Raw genomic sequence first — 22,416 nt, forward strand, 5'->3', positions numbered from 1 at the left:
CTATGTTCTAGCAAAAAAAAGGACTAGTCAATTTGGCTTCCAGTTACATTTTCTTCTAGTTTTCCAACCTTAAGCATTGATTTAGCTGTGCCAAAACAGAGCACTACTCCAAAATTCTCCGTTTTATTTAGTTTTCTATGAAGTTTAATGAGAAGCAATCCTATTCCATGCTCATCCTGTTGATCTGGCTTGTCTTGGTTCAGTGTTCATGGCCACTGCAGCTCCAGCAGACACAGTCAAGGGCGGTCTGCATGTCCCCCAGCTGAGGCAATTCTAGGTTCCTCTGCACCCTGTGCTCCCCAGAGTGAGGAATGCAGCAAACTGTGCACTTTCCCCTGGCTCCCTGATGAAGGGCAACCCTGCAATGTCCCCATATTAATGCCTATCAATCAGGGCTGACAATCACCTCACCCACTACTGTCATCATATTTCTCTGTAAACCTGTTGGCTACGTCTACACTGGCCCCTTTTACTTCAAAGTAGGAATAAGAGCCTCCGGAAAAGGGCGCTTTTTCCGGAGGATCGGGGCCAGTCTAGACGCTCTTTTCCGGCTTTTTTAAAAGCCGGAAAAAAGCGGCGGACATTTTTATTTAAATGCCGCGGGGGATATTTAAATCCCCCGCGGATTTCCCTACGACGACTCGTGAAATTTACATGCCCCTTCCGGAAAAGGGGCCAGTGTAGACGTAGCCGTTGTGTAGTATCAAGTAAAATCTGGTGACTGGCAATCAATTATATCATCATGTTTTGTGTGTGGGTGCTTACCAGAAGATTTCAGTGTCTGGATACCAGCAGGTGTCTTACTTCAGAGGCTGGACCAGCCAGACTCTGAAGTAAGACACCGGACTGCCCGAAGGACCTGGAACTGTACAGAGGTGCCTTTCCGACCTGGCCCAGGAGCCCATCCTTTGCTGAGTTGGAGTCCCCAGCAAGCCAAAGGGATGTTGTCAGCCTTCTCTTGCCTTTTCTTTTTATATCACCTGTAATATCTAATAAACCTTGCATTTATTTGCATTAAGCAATTTGTGTCTTCTTGGTTACCCTCCGAGCCTGAGAGCAGAGTCTAGCTGGCCCAGCCTCTGAAATAAGACAGCAGGTCATCCGGACTCTTGAGATGAAGATTTTTGGGGAATTAACTAAAGGAAATAACTTAAGGAACAGAGAGGTCAGCACTATTTGCATCTATGAACGATGGATCCCCAGCTCCGTGGATTAGTGCTGCTGAAAAAGACTGTAGAGGTGAGAAAACTTCTTCAGATAAAGGCTGAAGCCTCGTAAGGCCACATGTAGACTTTCAGAAACATGTTTTTTTGTGTTTGATTTGTTACCAGTTTTTGTTTCTATTACCTCTGTTTAGCATCACTTAAATCTCAGTCTTTATTAATACACTTTTTATTATTAGGGACGTTAGCGCCTAGTCATTTAAACCATTAACCTATAAATCTGGGCTTATTGGTTAATCCAAACAACTACATGCACTCCCCCTCCCTTGCTGCCTGTGTGTCAGAGGCAGTTAAGGGGTGGGGGGATATACAGGAGCTGGTGCCCATAGGGAGCTGGCCTCAGAGGCATGTGCTCCACTACAACTGATACAGAGGCAGCAGCAGCAGCAGCAGCAGGTGGCGGTGGGCTCCCTGGGATTGGGGTTGGGAGCACACCAGCTGCCAGCCCCATCCCTGGGAACCATCAAATAATCGTGTAACTACTATTATTAAATTGATCTCTAACATTGTAGCCAGACATGAACTCCCATTTTAACATCCATCTTTGTCTGCTTGAAAGCATGCAGGGCACACAGAGCAGTGGAAAAACAACATGATCTTTGAAAACCTTGGAGCAGGAGGTTTAGATATGCTGGCTGAGTGACCATGGACAACTGTAAGCAGAGATAAGAGGGTGGTCAAACTAATCGCTGACCAAGAGGCTGCACAGAAGTGCCCTTGACTTAACTCATATTGATACGAACACACAGCCGTCCGCGGGGGGGAGGAATCTCCCACCCAGCAAGAACATCCGGCACTCCTACTTTAGCTATCTTCCTCTCTTACAAGTGTAAATTAACTTGAAACTTGCTTGTAAGAACTAGCGCCACAAAATGGATCAGTACAATTTGGCCTCTTAAGATAAGAGAGAGAATACGGGCCCCCAGGGGTATAAAGATAGGTTCAGCAGCACACTTACTCTGAGCGTTAATCTACCACCTATCTGCTGGTCAGGTTTCGTGTTTGACCTCCCGAGGTTCCAGAAAGGACGCCCACCTCGTATTCGTCTTTCCGAGGAATTGAAGGACCGACCATGGCCTGACATGCTGGAGTCGAGAGGCACAGAAGGGGGTAAAAATTGTACCTGGATGTGGTCCTTTGTTTAAATATATATATACATATATATATACATATACATATACATACACACACACACACACACACACACACACACACACACACACACACACACAGTGTTAGAGCTCTTTAAAGATTAAGCTGTCACTTGGTACCATTATTTCTATTTTCTATCTTTATAACCATTTTTAAGATTTATTTTTGCTAACATTTAAGAAATAGAGCAATAGCCATTGTAACCATATGATTTATAAGCTTCTTTAATAAACCTGTAACTGTTTAAGCTTTAACCTGACTCCTTCAGTTGCTGTAACAGAACCAAGCACAATTTAAAAGAACTTCAGCCGGTCATAGGGACAGGTATAGGAAGAGCTTGGGTGTTTAGAACTGTGTCACTCCCAGGTGACAGGTCCGCTAGGGCACTTCTCAGCCTTCCCTAGGCTGCCCGCTGCGAAGGAACTTTGTGTTCTAGCAGCTAAAATCTGAGGAGTAGCAAGCTCTTCCTATAAACAGGGGCGTCTGTTGGCCTGTTGGCTACCCTCTGCGAAAGGACCCCAGTCCTAGCAGTAAAGACACAGACGTTAAACTTTCGGGGCTCCCTTCAGCCTTCTGGCGGCCCGCTGCGACGAGACCTCATATCTTAGCAGTTAAAGACTTGGGTGACACACACACACACACACACTGCCCTGACCGTCGGCTGACAAACATCCCTATTTATTATAAATTCCTTGCAGCACTGTTATACTAAAATTAGGTGGGCATCATCTGCCGAGTCAGCAGCTTCTCTGGAGACAGCAGACTTGGTATTTCTGTGGGTAGCCAGTGACAGGGGCTGGATACAGCAGAGGAGGGCTCTTCCAGAGGTTCAGAAAGTAGGTGCACTAAGAGCTCCCTGCAAGGCAAGACAAGGCAAGGCCTGGCTGAGTCCTGAGGTGTTTGCTGGGCTAGCTAAAATGCTAGAGTGTAAAGGAGCTGACAACCCAATCTAGCCACAACAAATCTCTCATTTGTTTAGGCAGAAGGGCAACAAGGTGACCCGTCATTCTGGACAACCCAAGAAAACTCTACTAGGCCGCTAAGAAGAAAGAGAAGTTACCGAGTAGAAGATAAATAAAGTTATGAGAAGAGTCACTTCTCAGCTGTGGGCAGGTAGGGCCAGATTTGAGCCTAAGAGATACTCAGAATGGGATGTCAGATTTGATGAAAGAAGTCAAGGAAAAGTTCTGACAACTGAATTCCAACAGCATAATATTCCTGTACGTAGCAAACCTTCCATCTGACTCATTTTATTGGAAGTTGTATTATGGGATCAAACTGCACAAGCATCCACCACCAGGGCCAGCTCGAGCCATTCCTGCTCCCCAGGCAGTGGGTGCATAAGACATGTGCGACTCCACTCCCAGGCGCATGCACGGCCCCTCCCCTCAGGCACGCTGTGCACCTTACAGCTTCAATTGGGCATGCGACGCCTGATTGCAGCTCTAAGGGGTACCGCGCAGTCCCCGACCCTGGGTGCACTGCGCCCCTTACAGCTGCCATTAGGTGCCCCCCATAGGTTGGTGCCCCAGGCAGCTGCCCGGCTAGCCCTCCCCCCCCCCTTAATCCAGCCCTGTCCACCACAAAGAATGACATGAAAGTTATCACTTTACTGGGTTATGTAGCTGTTCATACAGAAACTGTAACGAATTTGAAAACCAACCCTAACAGTGGGCCTATTCACCCACCCCACCCCCAAAATCGTAGTCCCCTTCAGAGTGCTGCTACGTTTTTGTTGTTGCTGTTATTTTAGTTTCATTTTAAACACAAAAGCAGCAATGGAAGATATCCCTAATTATCTGACCTGAAAATAATTATTTTGAAATTTGAAAAAATGTACTAGGCCCTTATGTCAAAACAGCACATGAAAAATGATGCCCTATCTTGGATTGGTAAAACAATATTGCAATTGGTTGTGAGATTAGTTTGAAGGCAGAGAATATACCATAAAGTTGATTCGTTAAGTTAATTTACAGATACGGTTTTCAAGTTTCAAGATTTAATGTTTAACAGCCTAAACCCTTTAACAGCCTAAAACCTTCCTTTGTAGGGAGAAGTCTGAGTGCAGTTTCAAGCAGCCGTTTATGCAAGCTTGTTCTTTGTTACAAAAAATTCTATTTTGATTTCTACACACTAGAGCAGGTTTCCTGAATTTCACAAGACTGGATTTTATTTTGAAAGTCAGACCGATGGTGGTGTCAAGTTACATTTCCTGCTTCATCACCCAACGATTTCTATATCTTTAAGCAAACGCACCAATCAGTCCCATATGAATGTCACAGCACACTGCAAAAATATTAGACTTTTTCAGCACACATTTACCAATGCCCCTGAAGTGCCAATTCAATAGTACAAGACTAAAAAGCAATTGTGCTGGGGAACCGGAGGAACGATGCATCAGATGACTCAATGCCTTACTGCTAGACAACTCAAGAGCAGCCATTTATGGAAGAGCAACCTTGTAAGATTCCTGAATCCAGAATGCCTCAATAAAAAATTTCATGTTAGTATATGGTTTGCACAGGATAAGCAAAAAGGGAGGATATATGTACTCTGCAATTATCTGAGCTGGGCAACTTTCTAACAGAGAGGGAATATAATGCCCTGGCCAGCCAGTGCTCATCCAGGAACTTCGATTGCAAACGTCTGTGGCAGTATTCATTGCTGCTGCTCCTGAAACTAGATTAATAGAACTCGTATGTTCATTTCTGTGTCCCTCCTGAAACTAGATTAATAGAACTCGTATGTTCATTTCTGTGTCCCTCCTGAAACTAGATTAATAGAACTCGTATGTTCATTTCTGTGTCCCTCCTGAAACTAGATTAATAGAACTCATTTGTTCATTTCTGTGTCCTTTACTTATTTGTCTGGTAAAATACAGAACACTTCTAATGTCTATCGTAAAAGAGGGCAGGCTTTCCCTTAAGTTATATACAGAGCCCCATCTTTTCTAGGATTTTGTAACTGCACTATTTGCCACAGTCTCAGCCAGTCCTGTGCTTCAGAATGTAAGGTTCTACTACAATGAAGTTGCAGCCCTCAAAGTTGTGAAGAAACTACTGAAAAAAATAAAGTATCGCTGAGGCAAATGCTGTCCTAAGCTTGCAAGTAGTTGGAAGCAATAGCGCCAAGAGGTGTGAAATTCCTCATTCATCTTAATGGTTTAATGCAATGCTGACAATTTACATATGAACACAACTCACTGCTAATCAGCCTTCATCTTCACAAGAACATCCATCTAATACGCTTATTACACAATTTCAAACTGCCTCTTCAAAAGACCCAACATGTCCCTTCCCAGTTGCCAAAATATACAGCTTGTTCCCTCTGGCTTACATGATACAAATCTGAATTTTCAGGATACAAATCTGCATGATATGAGAAGGGCAGGGAAAAGCATAGAACTAAATTGAATTCAATATCAGGATGAAGGAGCTAATGATCCTACTCTATTTTTCACATTCAACTACTTTAAACATTTATCTGAAGCTGCTGCATAATTTTGAGTCTGCCACACCAGAAAGCTACAGAATCCAGAAGCCTTGCCACAGAATTCTGGTTCAGCTTGTTGTAATGCAGGGCTACTCAACACGTGGCCCATGGGCCGCATGCGGCCTGCAGCCCATTTCTTTGCAGCCTGCAGTGCGGTTTGGGTTTACGCGGGGCTCACCTCGTGGCCCACAGATGGGATCCTTTGAACATGGCCTCCACTGGGAACATGCTCCACAACGCCTGGGAGATGCCTTGCCAAGGTGAGCTTTGAAAGACACAAGTGGATGGGCTGCCTGGAACAGACGGGTACTTTGTGTCTGCATTTCTAGTCCCCACAGAGGAGGTGCTGGGAGAGCTGGGGCATTGCGGGTAGTTCTGGCTGCTTAGCCTTGTGGGCAGAGTCCGAGAGGTGCTGACTGGCTCACACTGGCCACGTTTGGGTCTGCCGTGGCTTAAGGCTTAATCTTTGTATTCATGCCAGTCAGTGTGAAAAGCTATTTGCATATATTTGCATGTATATGCAACCATACTTTAGTTGCGGCCCTCGGCATGTGCTGTATCATTGTGGCCCCCGGGGCTTCCAAAGATGAGTAGGCCTGCTGTAATGTGATAGTCTACATAGCCAATGCATGAACAGATGGCTGTTTTTAACTACATTTTGTGGATTTCTTACTAAGTATTCCTAGAAAATCTATTCTTTGGAGTTATGCGCTATATAAATACTCTGAATTGTTCTGCTGCCAGTTGTAAATGAATCAGAAGAATTGGGTAAGTTTTCTTTACAATTAAGTTTGACTAAATTATGCAGTTATCCAGTTGTTCACAGTATCTGGTGACCCTGCTGTGAATAATTTAACACTTCTGAGTCCCGAATTGGCTTTTCAAACTTAATGTCCCATCTGCTGGCTCAGCTTTTGGAAATGAGACATTTCATTTAGGACTAATGATGTATGAACTTGTAAAACTAACAGCATTGGACTTTCACTTCAGGAAGAGAGATTTTAAAAAAACCTTCCCTTATCTGTAAATGGAAAAATCTGTTGCATAATAGCTCTTAGAACTTATTCCTTTCTATGCAAACATACTATAGTGCAGGGTTCATTAGATAGCCAACTTGCAACACGCCTGACTGCTCTCACACCCTAATTGCCTGTAGTGTTACGATTTAAGTTGAGCTCAGACTTGGAGTGTCTCTGTTCAGAGATTTTATGGTGGAGCCATCCCCCCTTAGTGACAGCCACACTTCAGTTGGTCTGTTTCTCCCATACCTGTGATTATCCTCTTGGTCAACTTGCAAATTAAGTCCACTAAAATAAAACTACAGTACACAGCATAGGAATAGGATACATAATATTGGAATTCAAGCAGAAATTGAGGTACACAAACATTAAGGTGGAAATTAAATTGCAAAGAATTTTAAATTATTTCACTTTATTGTAGTTCAGTAAGACACTTGAACACTGCACCCCAGAGAACAGTTTCTTGTTTTTTTTCCTGATTTTATCATCTTTTTGACAAAAACAATCATTAAAAGAATCTGTTCCCACTTGGAATGCAGGTGCCATTAAATTCTGTGGTTCCTTCTACAGAAGGGTGCAAATTTTTTTGTTCCTGATGATTTTCTCACAACTTCCTCCATCCTTCGTTTTTTTGACTGCTTCCACAATCTAAAACCAAACCAAGATAGTAATACATCAGAATCCAAGCTGCTATAGTTTTAGTGATGGGGCGTACAGGCCCCAAGTTGTCAGGCAGGGAGGGGTCAATGAACTGCTCTGAGTCCAATAAATTAGACTACACTCTGCTCAAATTACTGTATTTCCTTTGGAATTAAGATCTGTGAATTGTTCAAAAATATAAAACATTGCTCTTCATCTGGCTTCCATCCCCTTTTCCCTGCCATTACTATCTATTCCACCTGCCTACAAGGACACACCTGCCATTGGGCTTAGCTGTCCTCATCTGCTTTCCTTTCTCCTGACTGTAATGGCTCAGTGTCACAAGTTTGGCAGCTTAATGCATGAAGTGCTAAGTAGCAGGTCTATTTTTTAAATGTCGCCTTAAACATTCTTTTCTCTTTAGCCTAGGACTAAGGTGTACAGAGTGTTTTGTGATGCGCGCATATTAGAAGTAGTTACCTATTGGGGTTGGCCGAGGACAAGGGGAGCTAGCTGCTCAACTGAATGCTACTTGTAGGGGTGGGAATGACAGTGAGATAAGCCCCTGGTGTAACTGACACTGAAAAGGAGGCTTTGCACAGGCTATAGTGGAAGCTAAAGTAGCAGCTACCAAACGCTGCCTGAGGAAGGAGGGAACTCTGCCCATGGGAAGGAGAAAGCAGCCTGTAACATCTGATTTAAGGAGATTGGCCACTCAGCTGCAGCAGGAGAGTGGAACAGGAAAAGTCCCGCTTCTGCCTGGTAACATCTTTTATGGATGGACTCCAATACTTAGCAAAAGCCCTGGAATTTACCAATGGAAACAGTGCTACAGAGCGTGAGCTGCCATTCATTAAAGGGGACTGATAACCATGCAGGAATATGACTAAACCTTCTAGCTTCTACCCTCAGTTGAGGCTGTCCCCCTTTATCTGTGACTTTTTTTTTTTTTGGCAGTGGGTCAGTGAAGCTGCTGCCCTGCTGTGTGGTGATGCGCAGACATGTTTGCTGACTGTGTACTATGTTCTCAGACAAACAGCAACATTTAGAACTTACGTCTTCTGCAAAAGGAAAGCCAGAAGTTTCGATCTTAGAAAATACCAGCTTGCCATTGATCTTGACTTCAAAGCTTCCTGCAAGAGAGAGACTTTCAGGTGATACTCTAATATTTATCAATATTTATCGGGCCCTTTTCTAATTAATAATGGTCTACCTCAATTGAAACTCTACCACCCTGCCCAAAGTATTGGGGAAATTCAGCTTTTGCATGTGAATCTGAACCAGGAGTGGGCAATAATTTTTGACTGGGGGCTACTTCAGAAATCTCTGAAGTGGCCCTGGGCCATCTTGGAAGGGGTGGGACCTCAGGCAGAAGGGGCAGGGCCAGGATACTTCATGCTTCCCCACCCAGATCCTGATTGATCTTGGGGTGGGGAAGAGCGCAAAGTCTTTGCCACCCCAGAGAGAACCGCTAGCTGTTCTGAACAGCTGGCGGTTTCCTCTAGGTACCTGTGTCCCTGGCAGTGGAAGGAGACTTTGCATGCTGCTCCCAAGTCAATCAGGGCAAGTCTCTCGCTCCCTGCCCCCGGCCTGCAAGGGAGCACTGTGCTTAGAATCAACTGCCAGGTTTGCAGCAGCTAGTGGTTGACCAAGTGCTGAGCCCCTCCCCCCAGCCCAAGCCCTGATTGGCCTGGGGATGGGGGGAGCGCAAAGTCTCCTCCCACCCTGCCTCCATCTTTCAAGGAACACACGGTGCTTAGAGGAGCTGCACACTCCCTACACGCTGGGGGCAGGGCAGGAGGAGACTTTGCATGCTTCCCCCCACCCTCAGGTCCTGATTGGCCTGGGGGTGGGTGCATAGGGTTGCCAGGTGTACGGTTTTGAACCAGATAGTCCGGTATTTGAGGGTTCTGTCCGGGAAAAAAATTAAGAAAATACCGGACACATAAAATGTCTGGTATTTTCTAATTAGGTAAGTTTTATTATTATTAGGAGTATCAGTACGTAGTTGCATACTACCTGGCTGGTAGACACGCTCATGCTGCGTGAGTGTGTCTACCAGCCAGGCAGTATGCAACTACACGAGGGTGAGCGGAAGGGAGTGGGAGGGAATCCCCGGGGATGGACTCGCTCAGGCTTCACCGGGAACGTGCGTGGGACAGGCAGAGCCCCGGGATCCGTATGCGCCTGGGTCAGTCCCGCTCCCCGTCAGACGATTCTCTCCCCCCACTCCCTGGCCCATCGCACTCCCCCCGACCTTCTCCCATCCAGCCCCGCTTCCGGTCAGCCCGTCTTTCCCCCCAGCCCCCCCACCCCCAATCAGCCCCACTGCCCCCGACCAGCCCTGCCTCCCGCCAGCCAGTTCTCTCACCCTCCCCTCCCCAATCTCCCCCAGCCAGCCCCACTGCCCCCGACCCCTTCCCCCCTGCCAGCCCTGCTTCCCGCCAGCCAGTCCCCCGCTCCCCACATCCTCCCGCCCAGCCCCACTCTCCCACCCATCTGAGATCAAGTGTGTCCAGTATTTTTTTTAAGCCACCTGGTAACCCTAGGGGAGCAGCAGGGCTTCTGTGGGGCGGATCAACTTGCTTGGTGGGCTAAATCCAGCCTACAGAGGCCTTTATGCCCACCCCTGATCTGAACACTGGGTTGGCCCCCATCTTTTATACAACTAATACTTTTTCAACATTATCTTTAGCATCTCTTATGTGTTAACACGCTAATGATGTTTATGCCATAATGCTGCATCAGCAAAGGACAAGATCAAGACTTCCTTAATTTACAGTATAACAAATTCTAATTGGCGATCATGCTTATGCATTTTCCACAAAGTTTAGTAGCAATTAGTATTAAGAAAACCCATATATTACAGCTATTCCTTACCTTTCCTGCCCACTTCGTCAGAGATCTCCGCATCAGGAACTTGCTCCTTGATTTTCTTGGCAAGCTCCTGATAACGGGCTGCATACCCTCATCCTGAGCTATAAAATCAAAGAGACAAAAAAAGATTTAGCATGTATAAATTGCTAATTAGCTTTAGGGTGGCAATTATGGATTAAGTATATATAGTTATATTGGAATTTCTAGCGTAAATGTATGAAGTGAAAACGTGACCCAATTGAAGACCGTGGCAAAACTTGAATGAATTTCAACGGGGCCAGAATGTCACCCAAGGCTTTTCTTACGATGAGGATGTATCTAGGGCCAGTCACACACTAGGATCAGCAATGCTGCTGTGCCATTAAACTGATCTGGGGATTTCTAATGCTTATCAGGGACACAATTTTGTAAACGTGCACAAGTGATTGCAAACTTGTAAATTTATCTTGTAATCTGTAACTGAAGGTTCTTTTATTTTTCCAATATTGTTATTGTGTGCTAATTTACAAACTAATACAGCCTCAGATACCTCTTAAAACTGCCTATAAGTTCACCTCCCATAGGATTTTATTTCAGTTTTAGAAAGTGTGGGTGTAAATTATTTTCTTCACTATGAATTTGTATTTTAACACATTGACCAGGTTTCTTGGAAACAGATTGCTTTGTAAAGGAAGGATCTCTTAGATATGTTTCCAAACTGGTCTTTTCGAATTTGCACGTTAGCCTTCTTTTGTAGTGCCCAGATTAAGGGGGTTTCTGATTGCCTACTCCAATTCAAGAGTCATTCCTGGATTCCGTTTTCTAAAATTTTTGTGATTCTAACCTAACAGGCAAAGAGATGAATATAGAAATGCTGTTGCTCCTACTACAATTTCTTAGGCAGAATTCCAGGAGAGCCCAAAACTATACTGGTTAGGATTACTGTGTAAGTGCCACACAAAATGCACACTAATTTAGAGAAGTCCTTTTCTGAAGTTCAAGAGGTTCTCCCAAAGCATGCAAGAAAAGAGTTACATAGGCAGGATTAACAGGAGATAGACAAGAACAAGGACAATATACAAAATGGGCAGAGGGAAGAAAAAGGAAAAAGGCAAGGTGTTTTTTTTTAAAACCATTTAGGATGCACCTTAAATATAATAAGCATTAACAAATCTGTTAACAAATGTTTTCTCTACCAACTCTAATTTATCCTCAGAGCACTCCTGTTGAAATAAGTGAGTACTGTACAAACAGGGAAACTGAGGGAAAGAAAAAGTTGAAGTGATTTGGGAGTAAGGGGCAGAGTGGGCTTTAAACTCAGAATTTCCTGACTTCTAAATTTAGATCAACCAAGGATGCAACATTATAGTGCAATTCTGAAGATATGCACAAAGTGACATGTTTTATTCAGCTTCCGCATGCCACGAAAAATGTATAGCCCTTGTTTATAAAGTCAATTACAGTGTGAATAACAATGTAATCGCACAATGACTCATGGCAGCCCTAAAAACAAGGCATAGGAGGGGAAGCAGAAATTAATGATAATGAAAATTACTGCAAATTAAAAGCTTTCAAATATTTTGTTCCTTGTACAAACTAGAAGAAGTCTGTTTTACATTCTTCTCAATGATCTGCTGCATATAATTAATATACCATAACCTTTATTATCCAGCATGTTGAGGAAATGGGGGTGCTGGTGAATAAAAAAGTCCCGTTTAAGAAGGATGAAGTTTGGATGTGGGAGGCTGCTCAAGGCAGATGATTGGGGCACATGAGGAGTTTTGAAATGCCAGATCTGAGCAATGCTAACCTCAGACAGGTCCTTGGAAGCAGCAATATGTCCCTTCTCCTAGGCAGAGGTGCAGTTCTCAGCCAATAGCAAACTACAGAGCCAGCACTCAGGGACAGGCAGTGCATGGAGCCGTTGTGGCCACTCCTCTGCCTAGGAGCAGCAGGGGCATGTGTCTGTTTCTGGGGCACTACGTAGAGCCAGGTGGTCCCATGCCAACTGGACCCTCCTGAAGATCCAAAATGCTGGTTTAATAGCTTTCCAGTTGGAAAGGTGCTGGATAACAAACCTTTTTTTGTATATTGATAGATTAAAATCCTCATTGTCTGATACTAATCGGAGATCCTAAAATGCATAGTGCCAACATACAAATTAATGCTATAAGTTTAACCCCATTTTTATAGACTCCAGACTAAGGGCCAGATGTAAATTAATAACCTCTAGGTAGACTGTAGAACATGGGTGCGACAAGTCCACCTCTATGCTGAAACAGACTGTCCCCTCCCCACAAATAATTCATAAAAAGGTGCATTCATTATAGAAATAGTTGCATAATATCAAGAAGCCTTTTCAGAAGTGTCATTCGAACAATACATTTTAAAAATCAAATTAATCTCTTACCAGTATTCAACATGCACTGTTACGCCCATGCTTTCTGTTAAAAATCCCCTTTCCTCTTGCGGTTATAAATTGTGTGGCACTGATTTAGAAGCAACCAGAAAAACTGGGTAGTTGTGAAGTGCAGTCACAGGCTGAAAAACAAGTGCCGCTCCTCTTCCAGGTCACATGGTTGCTCATTGGTAGCTAGGGAACCAGCCCTCTCAGTGGACTCACCTTTTATGTACTTTTGTGACAGTGCAGTTAGATTGTTTAGCTCTGACATACATCAGCACCTAAATACTGCAAGGGGAAAGTCTTTAATACAGTCTGTTGCATTTAGCTGATTGTTAATTTAAAATGAAACACATTAAGAACATTAAAAAGTTCTGGATGGAAGTGATTGATTGAGGAAGTAATCTTAGAGGAAGTTGAATCAACAACCAAGAAAATGTCGAGTCATTTTATGATCACATGTTATGCAGATGAGTCAATTAGACTGGTTTTGGGGGGGGGTGGGGGTTAATAAAAAGGGAAAAATATTGGATAACCTAGCTGAATGTGTTAAAGAATGTACTCTGTGGAAAATATTTAATTATGTAAAGTCAACAACAAATACTCCTTTCAAGTATGATCAATTCATGATTCCATATTTTCATAATAAAGGAAAAGGAAAAGTTTAAATATAAGAATGCATAACTTTTAAAAATTGTTTCAGAACACACCAAAATCAATTAATTGCAATTCGTTTTCATAGGGTACAGTACAGTTTTCTTGAATTATTGGAATATATTAATTTTTAGTTTCCAGAAATGTAGAAATTAGTTGGAAATATGCACTTTTGGTATTGTGTCTATTGCTCCTACATATTTTAAAGTATGAAGTGGACAGTTTAAAGCAGTGGTCTGAAACCTGAGGCAAAGGCACCAACTAGGGTGAATTGTGAATCTGTTTTCTGGGATAGGGAAAGGATGTTGAAAATACTTAGGAGCAATCTTTATACACTCTCATTTAAACTTAATCATTTCCCTAAATTATGATCTTGATCCCTGCCCCCTTTACATTTAGCCAAAACCAAACCAATTAGCATGGAATATTATGCATGTTCCAACTGGGAAAATTATGTTAGAAAATGTGAGGATAGTGGGACAATACATTTGGCATGTAAGAGTTTTAAAAATTAAAGACTTTTGATAAAGTCCTGTTTTTTTTTTTACCACCTCTCAAACAGCTTGGCAAACAGTTGCACTTCTTGTTGTGGGTGCTTTTAAGGAGAATTAGCACCAAAAGGACTATTTCTGAAATTGAGATTTTCTTCTGGAATTATTTTTCTTTTTTATCTGGTACTAAAACCTGTAAATCTTAGTGCAACAGTGCAGACATAAGTCTAGCAGTACTGCAACCTCCCCTGCCGTAACCCTGTGACACCCCTTACCCCCTACAACCCCTTTTTGGGTCAGGACCCCTTCATTTACAACACAATGAAATTTCATATTTAAATAGCTGAAATAAGGATTTTAAAAATCATACATGTCATACATCTGTGAAATTGACCAAAATAGACCATGAATTTGGTAGGGCCCTACTTATGGCACAAATTCGTCTTCAAGTTGGCAATGGTAGAAAGGGTTAATTCATCCACAGCTAAATACTCAAACTCCTGCATGGAATTCCAAGTCCTGCACATGATTTGCAAGCTCTGCAGGATTCCCAGTCCTAATGCTTTCTCTGCTCCATATTGTAGTGGCTGTCTACTGTCACACTTCCAGGGTTCAAAAATGGGTTTTAAAAAATAAATTCACAGGCAACACACTAGTTAAGATGGCAAGAATAAAACTTCCACGTTGACAAATGTTTGTGTCTAACTCTCTTAGCTCACAAATTTTGTGAATGTGTATAGATATATATATTTGCAGGGCTCAACAAATCAGTTTACCTACTTGCCCGTGGTGAGATGATTTCAGCTGGTCACCCCGTTCACTGGTGGTGCGCACATGCGCAGTGCAGGTCTGGCATGTGCGGTGCGGGGCTGGTGAATGGATTTCGCTGCGGTTTGTTGAGCCCTGTATATACAGATACACCTACCCTCACTCACCCAACGTTCTATTACATTTTTTCCTGTAGTAACTGATTATTTTTATATAATCTTGCTTCTAGTATATGTCCTTCCAGTCCTTGATTGTATCCCTGAAGAATTTCCTGTGGTAGATATTCCCACTGAACTCTGAAAACATTCTTATCTGGTTTATTAAATGTTTGTTTTATTTAGCTAAAAATATAATGATACAGGAATTAAAGTTGAAGGACTGGATTTACATATAAAAAAACCTCATGTCTTCCAGCAATAAGACAGGAATGTAACCACACTTTACTACTCAAGCTACCCCATAATTTTATATTCATTTAACTCAAATTAAATAATGTGCTCTCATTTCTAAATAAACAATTTAAGTAGCTCAAAAATTTTATATTCATGTTTATTCATTTATGTTATTGCATAATTGTCCAATAGGGGAGTTTTTACACTTTCCTCTGATATTAGCCACCTTTTAAGAAGGCTACCCCTAATAGATGGATCACTAGCCTGATCTAATATGGCAATTTCTATGATCTTGAATAAAATTCATATTCACCCAAAGAAAACTTAAGACATCCATTTCAGATAAGGACAGCAGAAGTCTAAAGAATAAATTTATTTCAGATTTAAAGATTTAATGATATACAAAATGTATACAGTATTATATCTTTAATACACTTTACCTTTCCCCAGTCAACATAAAACACGATTTAAACAGCTATTGTGTTCGTGCCTTAGGTCTGTATCTATAAGATACACTACTGAATAAAAAAAATTTATAGAGCTTTATACTGCCCTTCAATTAAAAATTACAAATTAGTACCTATGTAACAAACAAAATAAAAATCGCAGCATGAAACTTCAGTTGGACAAGTTTTTTCTTGTTGAATACTCAACAAGATTAGGACAATTAAATTACATTTTATTGGCATAAAGTTGCATTGCAATCTCCCGAACTTTACATAATGCTAATCCAAACCTAGTCTCTTTTTAAATAAGTACCACAAATAACATAACATTAAAGATGTTTCTATACATTTTAAATACATTAAAAGTTCATGTGTACATTCTGCTTTTATATTCTGTTTTATGAGATTTTTGGAAGGCATAACTTCAGAAGCAGTCATTACAAGAAAAAGCACTTCCAACTTTTTCTTTTTAAAACAAGGCAACTTCTTGTTTGGACCAGTACATACTCTTCTCTACTATATAATGTAATTATACCAGTCAATCCTGGTATTATTTACTATCGACAGTGACTTGATAAAACTGAAATGTATAAAAACAGGAAATTTTATTTCACAATTAAGGCTCTATTCCATAAAAACACACCTATGAAGCTGAATCCTGATTCAGGAGACAAACTCCTTATTGGAATAGATCCATTTCTGCCTTCAGCCTCAGCATACTGGCACCATAACACACAGATCCTTTGGATCCGTTCCCTTCGAAAGGCCAGAACAATACATTGCATCTAATGAGATGGGACACTTCGGACAATGCCCAGGGAAACCTCTGACAATCACAGATGCGGTCTCCCATCTCTCTAGCTGGCTGACAGTAAACCAGCTGCCAAACAGACACTTTGCCTTAAAACAAAAAACAAAAACAAAATCCTTTTAGTCAAAAACCTATTGCACTACCACAGATTTAGAGGATTAAACAAACCTCCAATGGACGAAAGCAAAACTAAAAAGAACCTTCTCCTAAAAAAGACCCTTTAAAAACATTCCATAAATATTCAATCTTTAAAATAATCAGCTGCCAGCTCTTCTCTGTAGATGGTTACCACATGTTAGGTCATTCGATTATGGACCAGACATTAAAATTCCACTTAACACTTGGTTCTTTGTTTTGATCTCTCTTTTCTTCTAATTTTAGTGGAAGACAGATAATCTATAACTTAGTGACATTGTGTCAAGTTTGGGTAAAGCCAATGTTTGCTCATGGGATTACAGCATTAAACGAATAGAACTAGTTGATTCTGATTCTTTGGTACAGCTTCCAGGTTGAATTGTCAATTCTGGAGAATCATCCTGAGGAAATATAATTTTGTCAGGAGTATAGTCATTTCTCTTCAGATCTATAATTGACAAAAGAAAAGAAAAACAAAATGAATGTTAAAATTTCTTGGATTGGTAAAATCAAAGGGCCATTACATCTTTAAAACACATTTAAAGATGCATGTGCTTAAAAAGTCTCCCGCCACATCATCAATGTAAAAAAGGGAGTTTAAAATTGGATTAATTACTTAGGCTATATTAAGCAAACACAGTATTAAAGTCATTTTTCAGAACCTTTCACTTTGTTTCTCTTTGGAACCCATTATATTATAGCAGAGCACTAGCCATCATTAAGGTTAAGAGCACTTTTTCTGTTTCTAGCTTGACTCTGGGTGTGTCTAGACTACAGGGTTTTTTCGAAAAACTTCCCGTATCTAGACTGCTGCTGCGTTCTTTCGAAAGTAAATCAAAAGAACACAGCAGTTTTTGCAACCATGGAAAACCTCATTTCACGAGGAATAACCTTTTTTCGAAAGTGATCTTTCGAAAAAAGGCGCTATGTAATGCAAATTGTGCTTTTTTCAAAGACAGCATTCAGACTGACTGGGTGCTCTCTTTCGGGGGAAAAAAAAGCTTGGATTGCTCTGATATTTGCTATGCTTCGTGCTCTGATGGGGTTCTGTTAGTAACCCAAGTTTGGGACCATGTGATACCACCCTAGAGAAAAAACAGCTTCTCTTGAAAGAAAATTTTGTTTTGGCAACAAAATTTTGCCCACAGAGAGCAATCACACCAAGGCTGAAAACATCACAGCAGACCTCAAACACGGCAGAAATCTGGAAAAGGTTGGAGGGCATCTTTTGCCAACATCTGTCGTTGTTATTATTTTGGGGACTGTAATAAAATCCTTATAGTCTTTGAGTGCTCCTTTAGCATTTCAATCGTCCAGTGGCCCATTGGTTGTTTAGCGGGCTTCCTGCTTCTACTTAATAAACATTTTACTATTACTTGTATTTTTACACTTAATTTGACAGAGTTTATGCTCCTATTTTCCTCACTAGGATTTAACTTCCACTTTTTAAAAGATGTCTTTTTTTAATCTCTCTCTGCTTCTTTTACTTGGTTGCTAAACACTTTTTTTTTGATTCTCTTACTATGTTTTTTAATTTGGGGCATACATTTAAGTTGGGCCTCTATTATAGTGTCTTTGAAAAGTTTCCATGTAGCTTGCAGAGATTTTACTTTTGGCACCATATCTTTTAATTTCTGTTTACACAAAAGTGAGGAGGTTAGACAGACCCCCCCTTTCTGAAATTTAATGCCAGAGTGTTGGGCTGCTGTGGTCTTTTTCCTACCACAGGGATGTTGAATTTTATTACATTATGGTACTATTTCCAAGCGGTCCAGTTATATTTACCTATTAGAGCAGATCTTGCGCTACACTTAGGACTGTCCTGATATGAGGTGTACCCAGTCAATATGGGAGTAATTAAAATCCCCCACTATTGAGTTTTTTATTTTTATAGCCTCTCTAATCTCCCATAGCATGTGACAGTCGCTATCACAATCCTGGTCAGGTTGTCAGTAATATATCCCTATTGCTATAGTCTTATTAGAGCATGGAGTTTCTACCCATAGAGATTCTATGGAACATTTTGGTTCATTTAAGATTTTTGTGTCATTTGATTCTACATTTTCTTTCACGTATAATGCCACTCCCCCACAGTTGAGAGTCACAAGCCAATCTTGGGACTTCAGATACGGAAGGACAGAGGCAAGCACTGACATCCTGAATCTGAAGAAATAGCTATACTTGCTCAGTCTCTTCAGCTAGACAGGAGAACCACCCCTTTCTTCTTTGGGATACAGAATCATGGGAAGTGAAAGCATTTTACCCATGTAATCCCACAGTACTACTATGGTTTTCAGATTCTAGAGTAAGGTAATTTCTATTTGTAATAGTTTCTCAAGAATAGCATCCCTAAGAAGGGTTGAAGAAGGAGAACAGATAGGGAGTAGTAAGTTAAAACTATACAGCATAGACTAGAGTGAACATGTTTAATGCGCATTTGTTGATTGTGCTAGCAGTTGGAATATGGCATGGCAGTTCCGATAGCCAAAATATCTGCAGCTAAGCCTGAGGAATAAAAGGACATCTGCTTCCTTCCAGGAATCAATATTTGTAAGGCTTCCTGTACAAATCTATGTAAATTTCCAGGGATCTTAATATAGCCTCTTGTGTCCTTGAGGGAAAGGAGCACTTCCATCTACTTTTTGGCTGAAGAGCTCCATTCCCTTGAAAGGCAGATCCTCTATTGTGGCCTGTACTTTGCATGGTATGCCTGAAGCCATGAGATTTTTCTCAATGATGGCCAGAGCCTTTGATTTTGTGGCCATATCAAAAGCATCCATGGTTGACTGCAGTGATGCAGTGCCCCTCTTTGATAATATCTTTCATTTCATCCCTGCCATCCTGCAGGATTTTTGAAAGAAAGAGTGATGCTTTCCCATATGAGGTAACTATACTTACAAAATAGTGCTAGGTAGTTGACCACACAAAGCAGCAATGAGAATGATAAATATAAGTTTCACTAACACAAGTTTAAATGTTAGAGTCCTTATTCTTAAGACTGCCTTAAGTGGACTTCAATTTCTCTTGTGCTGCAAAGACAAATCAAAAGCCCTGCATTTAGGGAGGATTTGATCTTTCTGCAGCACCAGTTATTTTTTATGTTTGGGGGCAGGAGGAAGAGTGGTCAGGACCTGTCTGCCTTATTCCTTTGGATAGTCCTACAGTCCTTTCATTTTTAGGGGGATTGATTCTGACTTGTGTCATGCTTAGATCATCAAAGAACTTATGAGACTTTTGCTGAATAAATACAGTTTTCATGTCTAGGGTCTTTGCAATTTGGGACAGGACGTCCTAGAAGATTTTAAATTTGTGTACTGCTGGAACAGGTGCTGGTGTTACTGCCTTGCCAAATGATAAGTAGGATTCCTTGGGAAGAGACTAGAATTGTGCTCTGTGGACTCCTATTCCTGCATGCTCACATCTGGTTTCAGTGCAAGTGGTCTTACCAGTGAAGCTGAATGTTAACAAGGGAGAATGGTCTCCAATAAGTTCAAAATGGTGACAGTAGTGTCGTTGCTTTCTTCCACAATAGCATGCCATATGGATACTAATCTGGTTGAGACTGGTCCACCCAGTGACACTCCCACATTGATACTCTCTGCTGGCAAGAAGCAGTATGTTAGGCTGCGTCTATACTGCATGCCTCTTCCTCAAGAGGAAATGCAAATGGAGCTCTCATTTGCATTTCCTCTTCAGATCCCTTTAGCGCAAGAGGTTTTTGCGCAAAAAAGAGCCATGTAGATGGCTCCCTTTAGCGCAAAAACCTCTTGCACAAAAGGGACCCGAAGAGGCCATGCAAATGAGTGCACGACCTATGCAAATGAGCTCTTTATTTGCATTTCCTCTTGTGGAAGAGGCTTGCAGTATAGACACAGTCCTAGTGATGGTGAAGAGCAAAATATCTTCCCATGGAGGAGTTAATATTGATCTACCTTTTTGGTACTGGCAACCCCTGTAGGGGTCATGTAGATTCTTCTATAAAGTTTCTTGCTCAGCTCAGTCAGTAATGGGTCTCTGGTTCTGCTCAGCTGCCTAGAGGCTTTGTGTTTTGAGGAGTGATGTCACAACTCCTTCCTTCAGGAGCTGCAGTCTTGGACCTTATGTTTGGACTCATGATATAAACTGAGGTCCCCTTTATGAGTGGCTGCACATGCTGGCTTTCTTGTGGGTGCTGGCAGAGAAGAACTTGCCCATAAAGCACTTATCCAGGATATGGATCCCTCCTAGATAGAAGCAGCTTTGGTTGTGCCAATCCTTTACAGGGATCAGTCCATTTAAGGATGGGGAGGATTTGAATTCAGAGTTTGGACTACCATGCAGTGTGGTGATTGGCACAAAGTGCCTCACCTCACTGCAGTGGGGGGAAAAAGGAGGGAGTGCAGAAGAAATTTTCTTGCAATCTTATTCTCTCATTTTTGGACTGATCCTCATATGTGCAATGTGAAGATAAGATTTTATAACCAAGGATCCTAGTTCTCAAATTCTATAGTTTTAAAAAAAATAAAAATTAAAATCCATGTTTTTCCTTGATCAAAATGGAACTTGAGTTTCCCCAGCCATCATATGTACAGCTATCAGTTGAACACAAAAGGGTTTATCATTATACTAGAAGATTTGCCCAGCATTGCTTGGGTCCTTAACTCACATAACTTTTGTTCTTATTGATTTAAATCATTACTCTGGGGTGGGTCTGGGGATAAAGGGTTCAGCGTGCAGGCTGCCCCAGGGAGAAAGGAGACCCCAGCCCTCTCTCACCGCAGCAGCTTGGGAAGTGAGAAGCTGTTCATAGCTGCTGCAGCTGCAGTGGGCACGGCCGAAGGAGGGGTGAATGCCCCCATCTAGAGGGCAGACACACACACAAAAAACTCTCTGAAATATAAGATAGCTGTCCCTTTCTCCAGCCCTGACAACAATGAGGTTATAGCTGTCCTGGTCCCCATCTCTGGCCCCTTGCTGCCATACAGTATAACTGTCTAGCAGAGCCCTCCCTTTGTATTTTATGACAAACAATCCAATTCCAGGCACATCTTATTGTCCTGGCACAACCAAAGCCTGACCTTGCTTTAAGTTATGATAAGAGGAAGCTGCATACCAAATTTGGTGGTCCTAGTTCTTACCATTTAGGAGGACTTTTTAAAAACAAACAGACAAACTCTCTAGTAGATTTACAGTTTTAAAACAGTTTAAAGCTTGTTGAGTGCCAATTATTAAAATAAAATTAATACAATGATCCAGTCACAGCACAATTTCTTTACTGTTGCTTATGGACATGCTGTTTCAAACCTGTGTTTTCATTCCACTTATCTTTAGTGCTTTCCATCTGTTCTACAACTGTCTACCTTCAAATGTAAAATACACTCTTGCTGCATACAGTACAAAACAGGATATCATCAACATAAAATTTGTACTTGCCAAACACAGTGACACAGTTGTCAAGAGGTGTTTCTTTAAAAAAAAAATTTTTGGCATCTTTTTCTAACTTTAATTAGTCACTTTTAGAAGATGAAGTGAAATCTGAGATTCATTAAAACATGAATCTGTATACACCATTGAATAATCTCTATATATTGGAAACAGTTGATTGGAATATGCTTAGCTATGTACATTTAAAGTATATTAAAAAAAATCAACCACAAGAAGAGGAAGTTACACACACTAAATAAACAACACCGGTACTTTCAATAAAATTTAGTTAACAGTTAATATATTTTTATTTTTTCACAAAATGTAAAAAACAAGTCTCTGTAAAAATTCCAAATTCTACATTTTTCTATGGTAAATGGATTTCTAGGACCCATAAGCAAAAATATCACACTTGTGCTCATGAGGTATATTCAAATCTTCACTGGGAATCCTGGAGTGATACATGTTTGAAGAATGTGGTTTTTTAGGTTTTTTTTAAAACTTATTTTAAAATGTTACTATGGTGCAGATTCA

General features: G+C 41.3%; 2 protein-coding genes across 3 annotated transcripts in view; both read right to left on the bottom strand.

Moving 5' to 3' along the window:
* Nucleotides 1–7,278: 7,278 nt before the first annotated feature.
* On the bottom strand, nucleotides 7,279–12,056 carry LOC142818278 (migration and invasion enhancer 1-like). The gene is made up of 4 exons (XM_075896775.1): nucleotides 12,035–12,056; nucleotides 10,406–10,492; nucleotides 8,582–8,658; nucleotides 7,279–7,534 (listed from the first exon to the last, which is right to left on the bottom strand). Exons 1-4 carry the CDS (start codon nucleotides 12,054–12,056, stop codon nucleotides 7,451–7,453), a joined length of 270 nt encoding a protein of 89 aa, XP_075752890.1. The 3' UTR covers nucleotides 7,279–7,450.
* Nucleotides 12,057–15,445: 3,389 nt separating this feature from the next.
* The window catches only part of TRPM7 (transient receptor potential cation channel subfamily M member 7), a 116,085-nt gene continuing 109,114 nt past the window's right edge, over nucleotides 15,446–22,416 (bottom strand). For both annotated transcript variants that reach the window (XM_075897155.1, XM_075897154.1), the window contains exon 39: nucleotides 15,446–16,927. In XM_075897155.1, coding sequence (XP_075753270.1) covers nucleotides 16,797–16,927 — 131 coding nt within the window. In that variant the 3' untranslated portion in view covers nucleotides 15,446–16,796. The remainder of the gene's footprint in view (nucleotides 16,928–22,416) is intronic.

This window comes from Pelodiscus sinensis, chromosome 14 (assembly GCF_049634645.1).
Source record: "Pelodiscus sinensis isolate JC-2024 chromosome 14, ASM4963464v1, whole genome shotgun sequence".
Taxonomy (NCBI): Eukaryota; Metazoa; Chordata; order Testudines; family Trionychidae; genus Pelodiscus; species Pelodiscus sinensis.

Excerpts from the sequence above, each read along its gene's own strand:
- LOC142818278 (XM_075896775.1), bottom strand. The coding sequence starts at position 12,056 with ATGCTGGATAATAAAGGTTATG. Across the intron at positions 10,493-12,034 it reads GCTGGATAATAAAGGTTATG|GGTATGCAGCCCGTTATCAG; the intron begins GTATATTAATTA and ends GCTCAGGATGAG. Across the intron at positions 8,659-10,405 it reads TGACGAAGTGGGCAGGAAAG|GAAGCTTTGAAGTCAAGATC; the intron begins GTAAGGAATAGC and ends TCTCTCTTGCAG.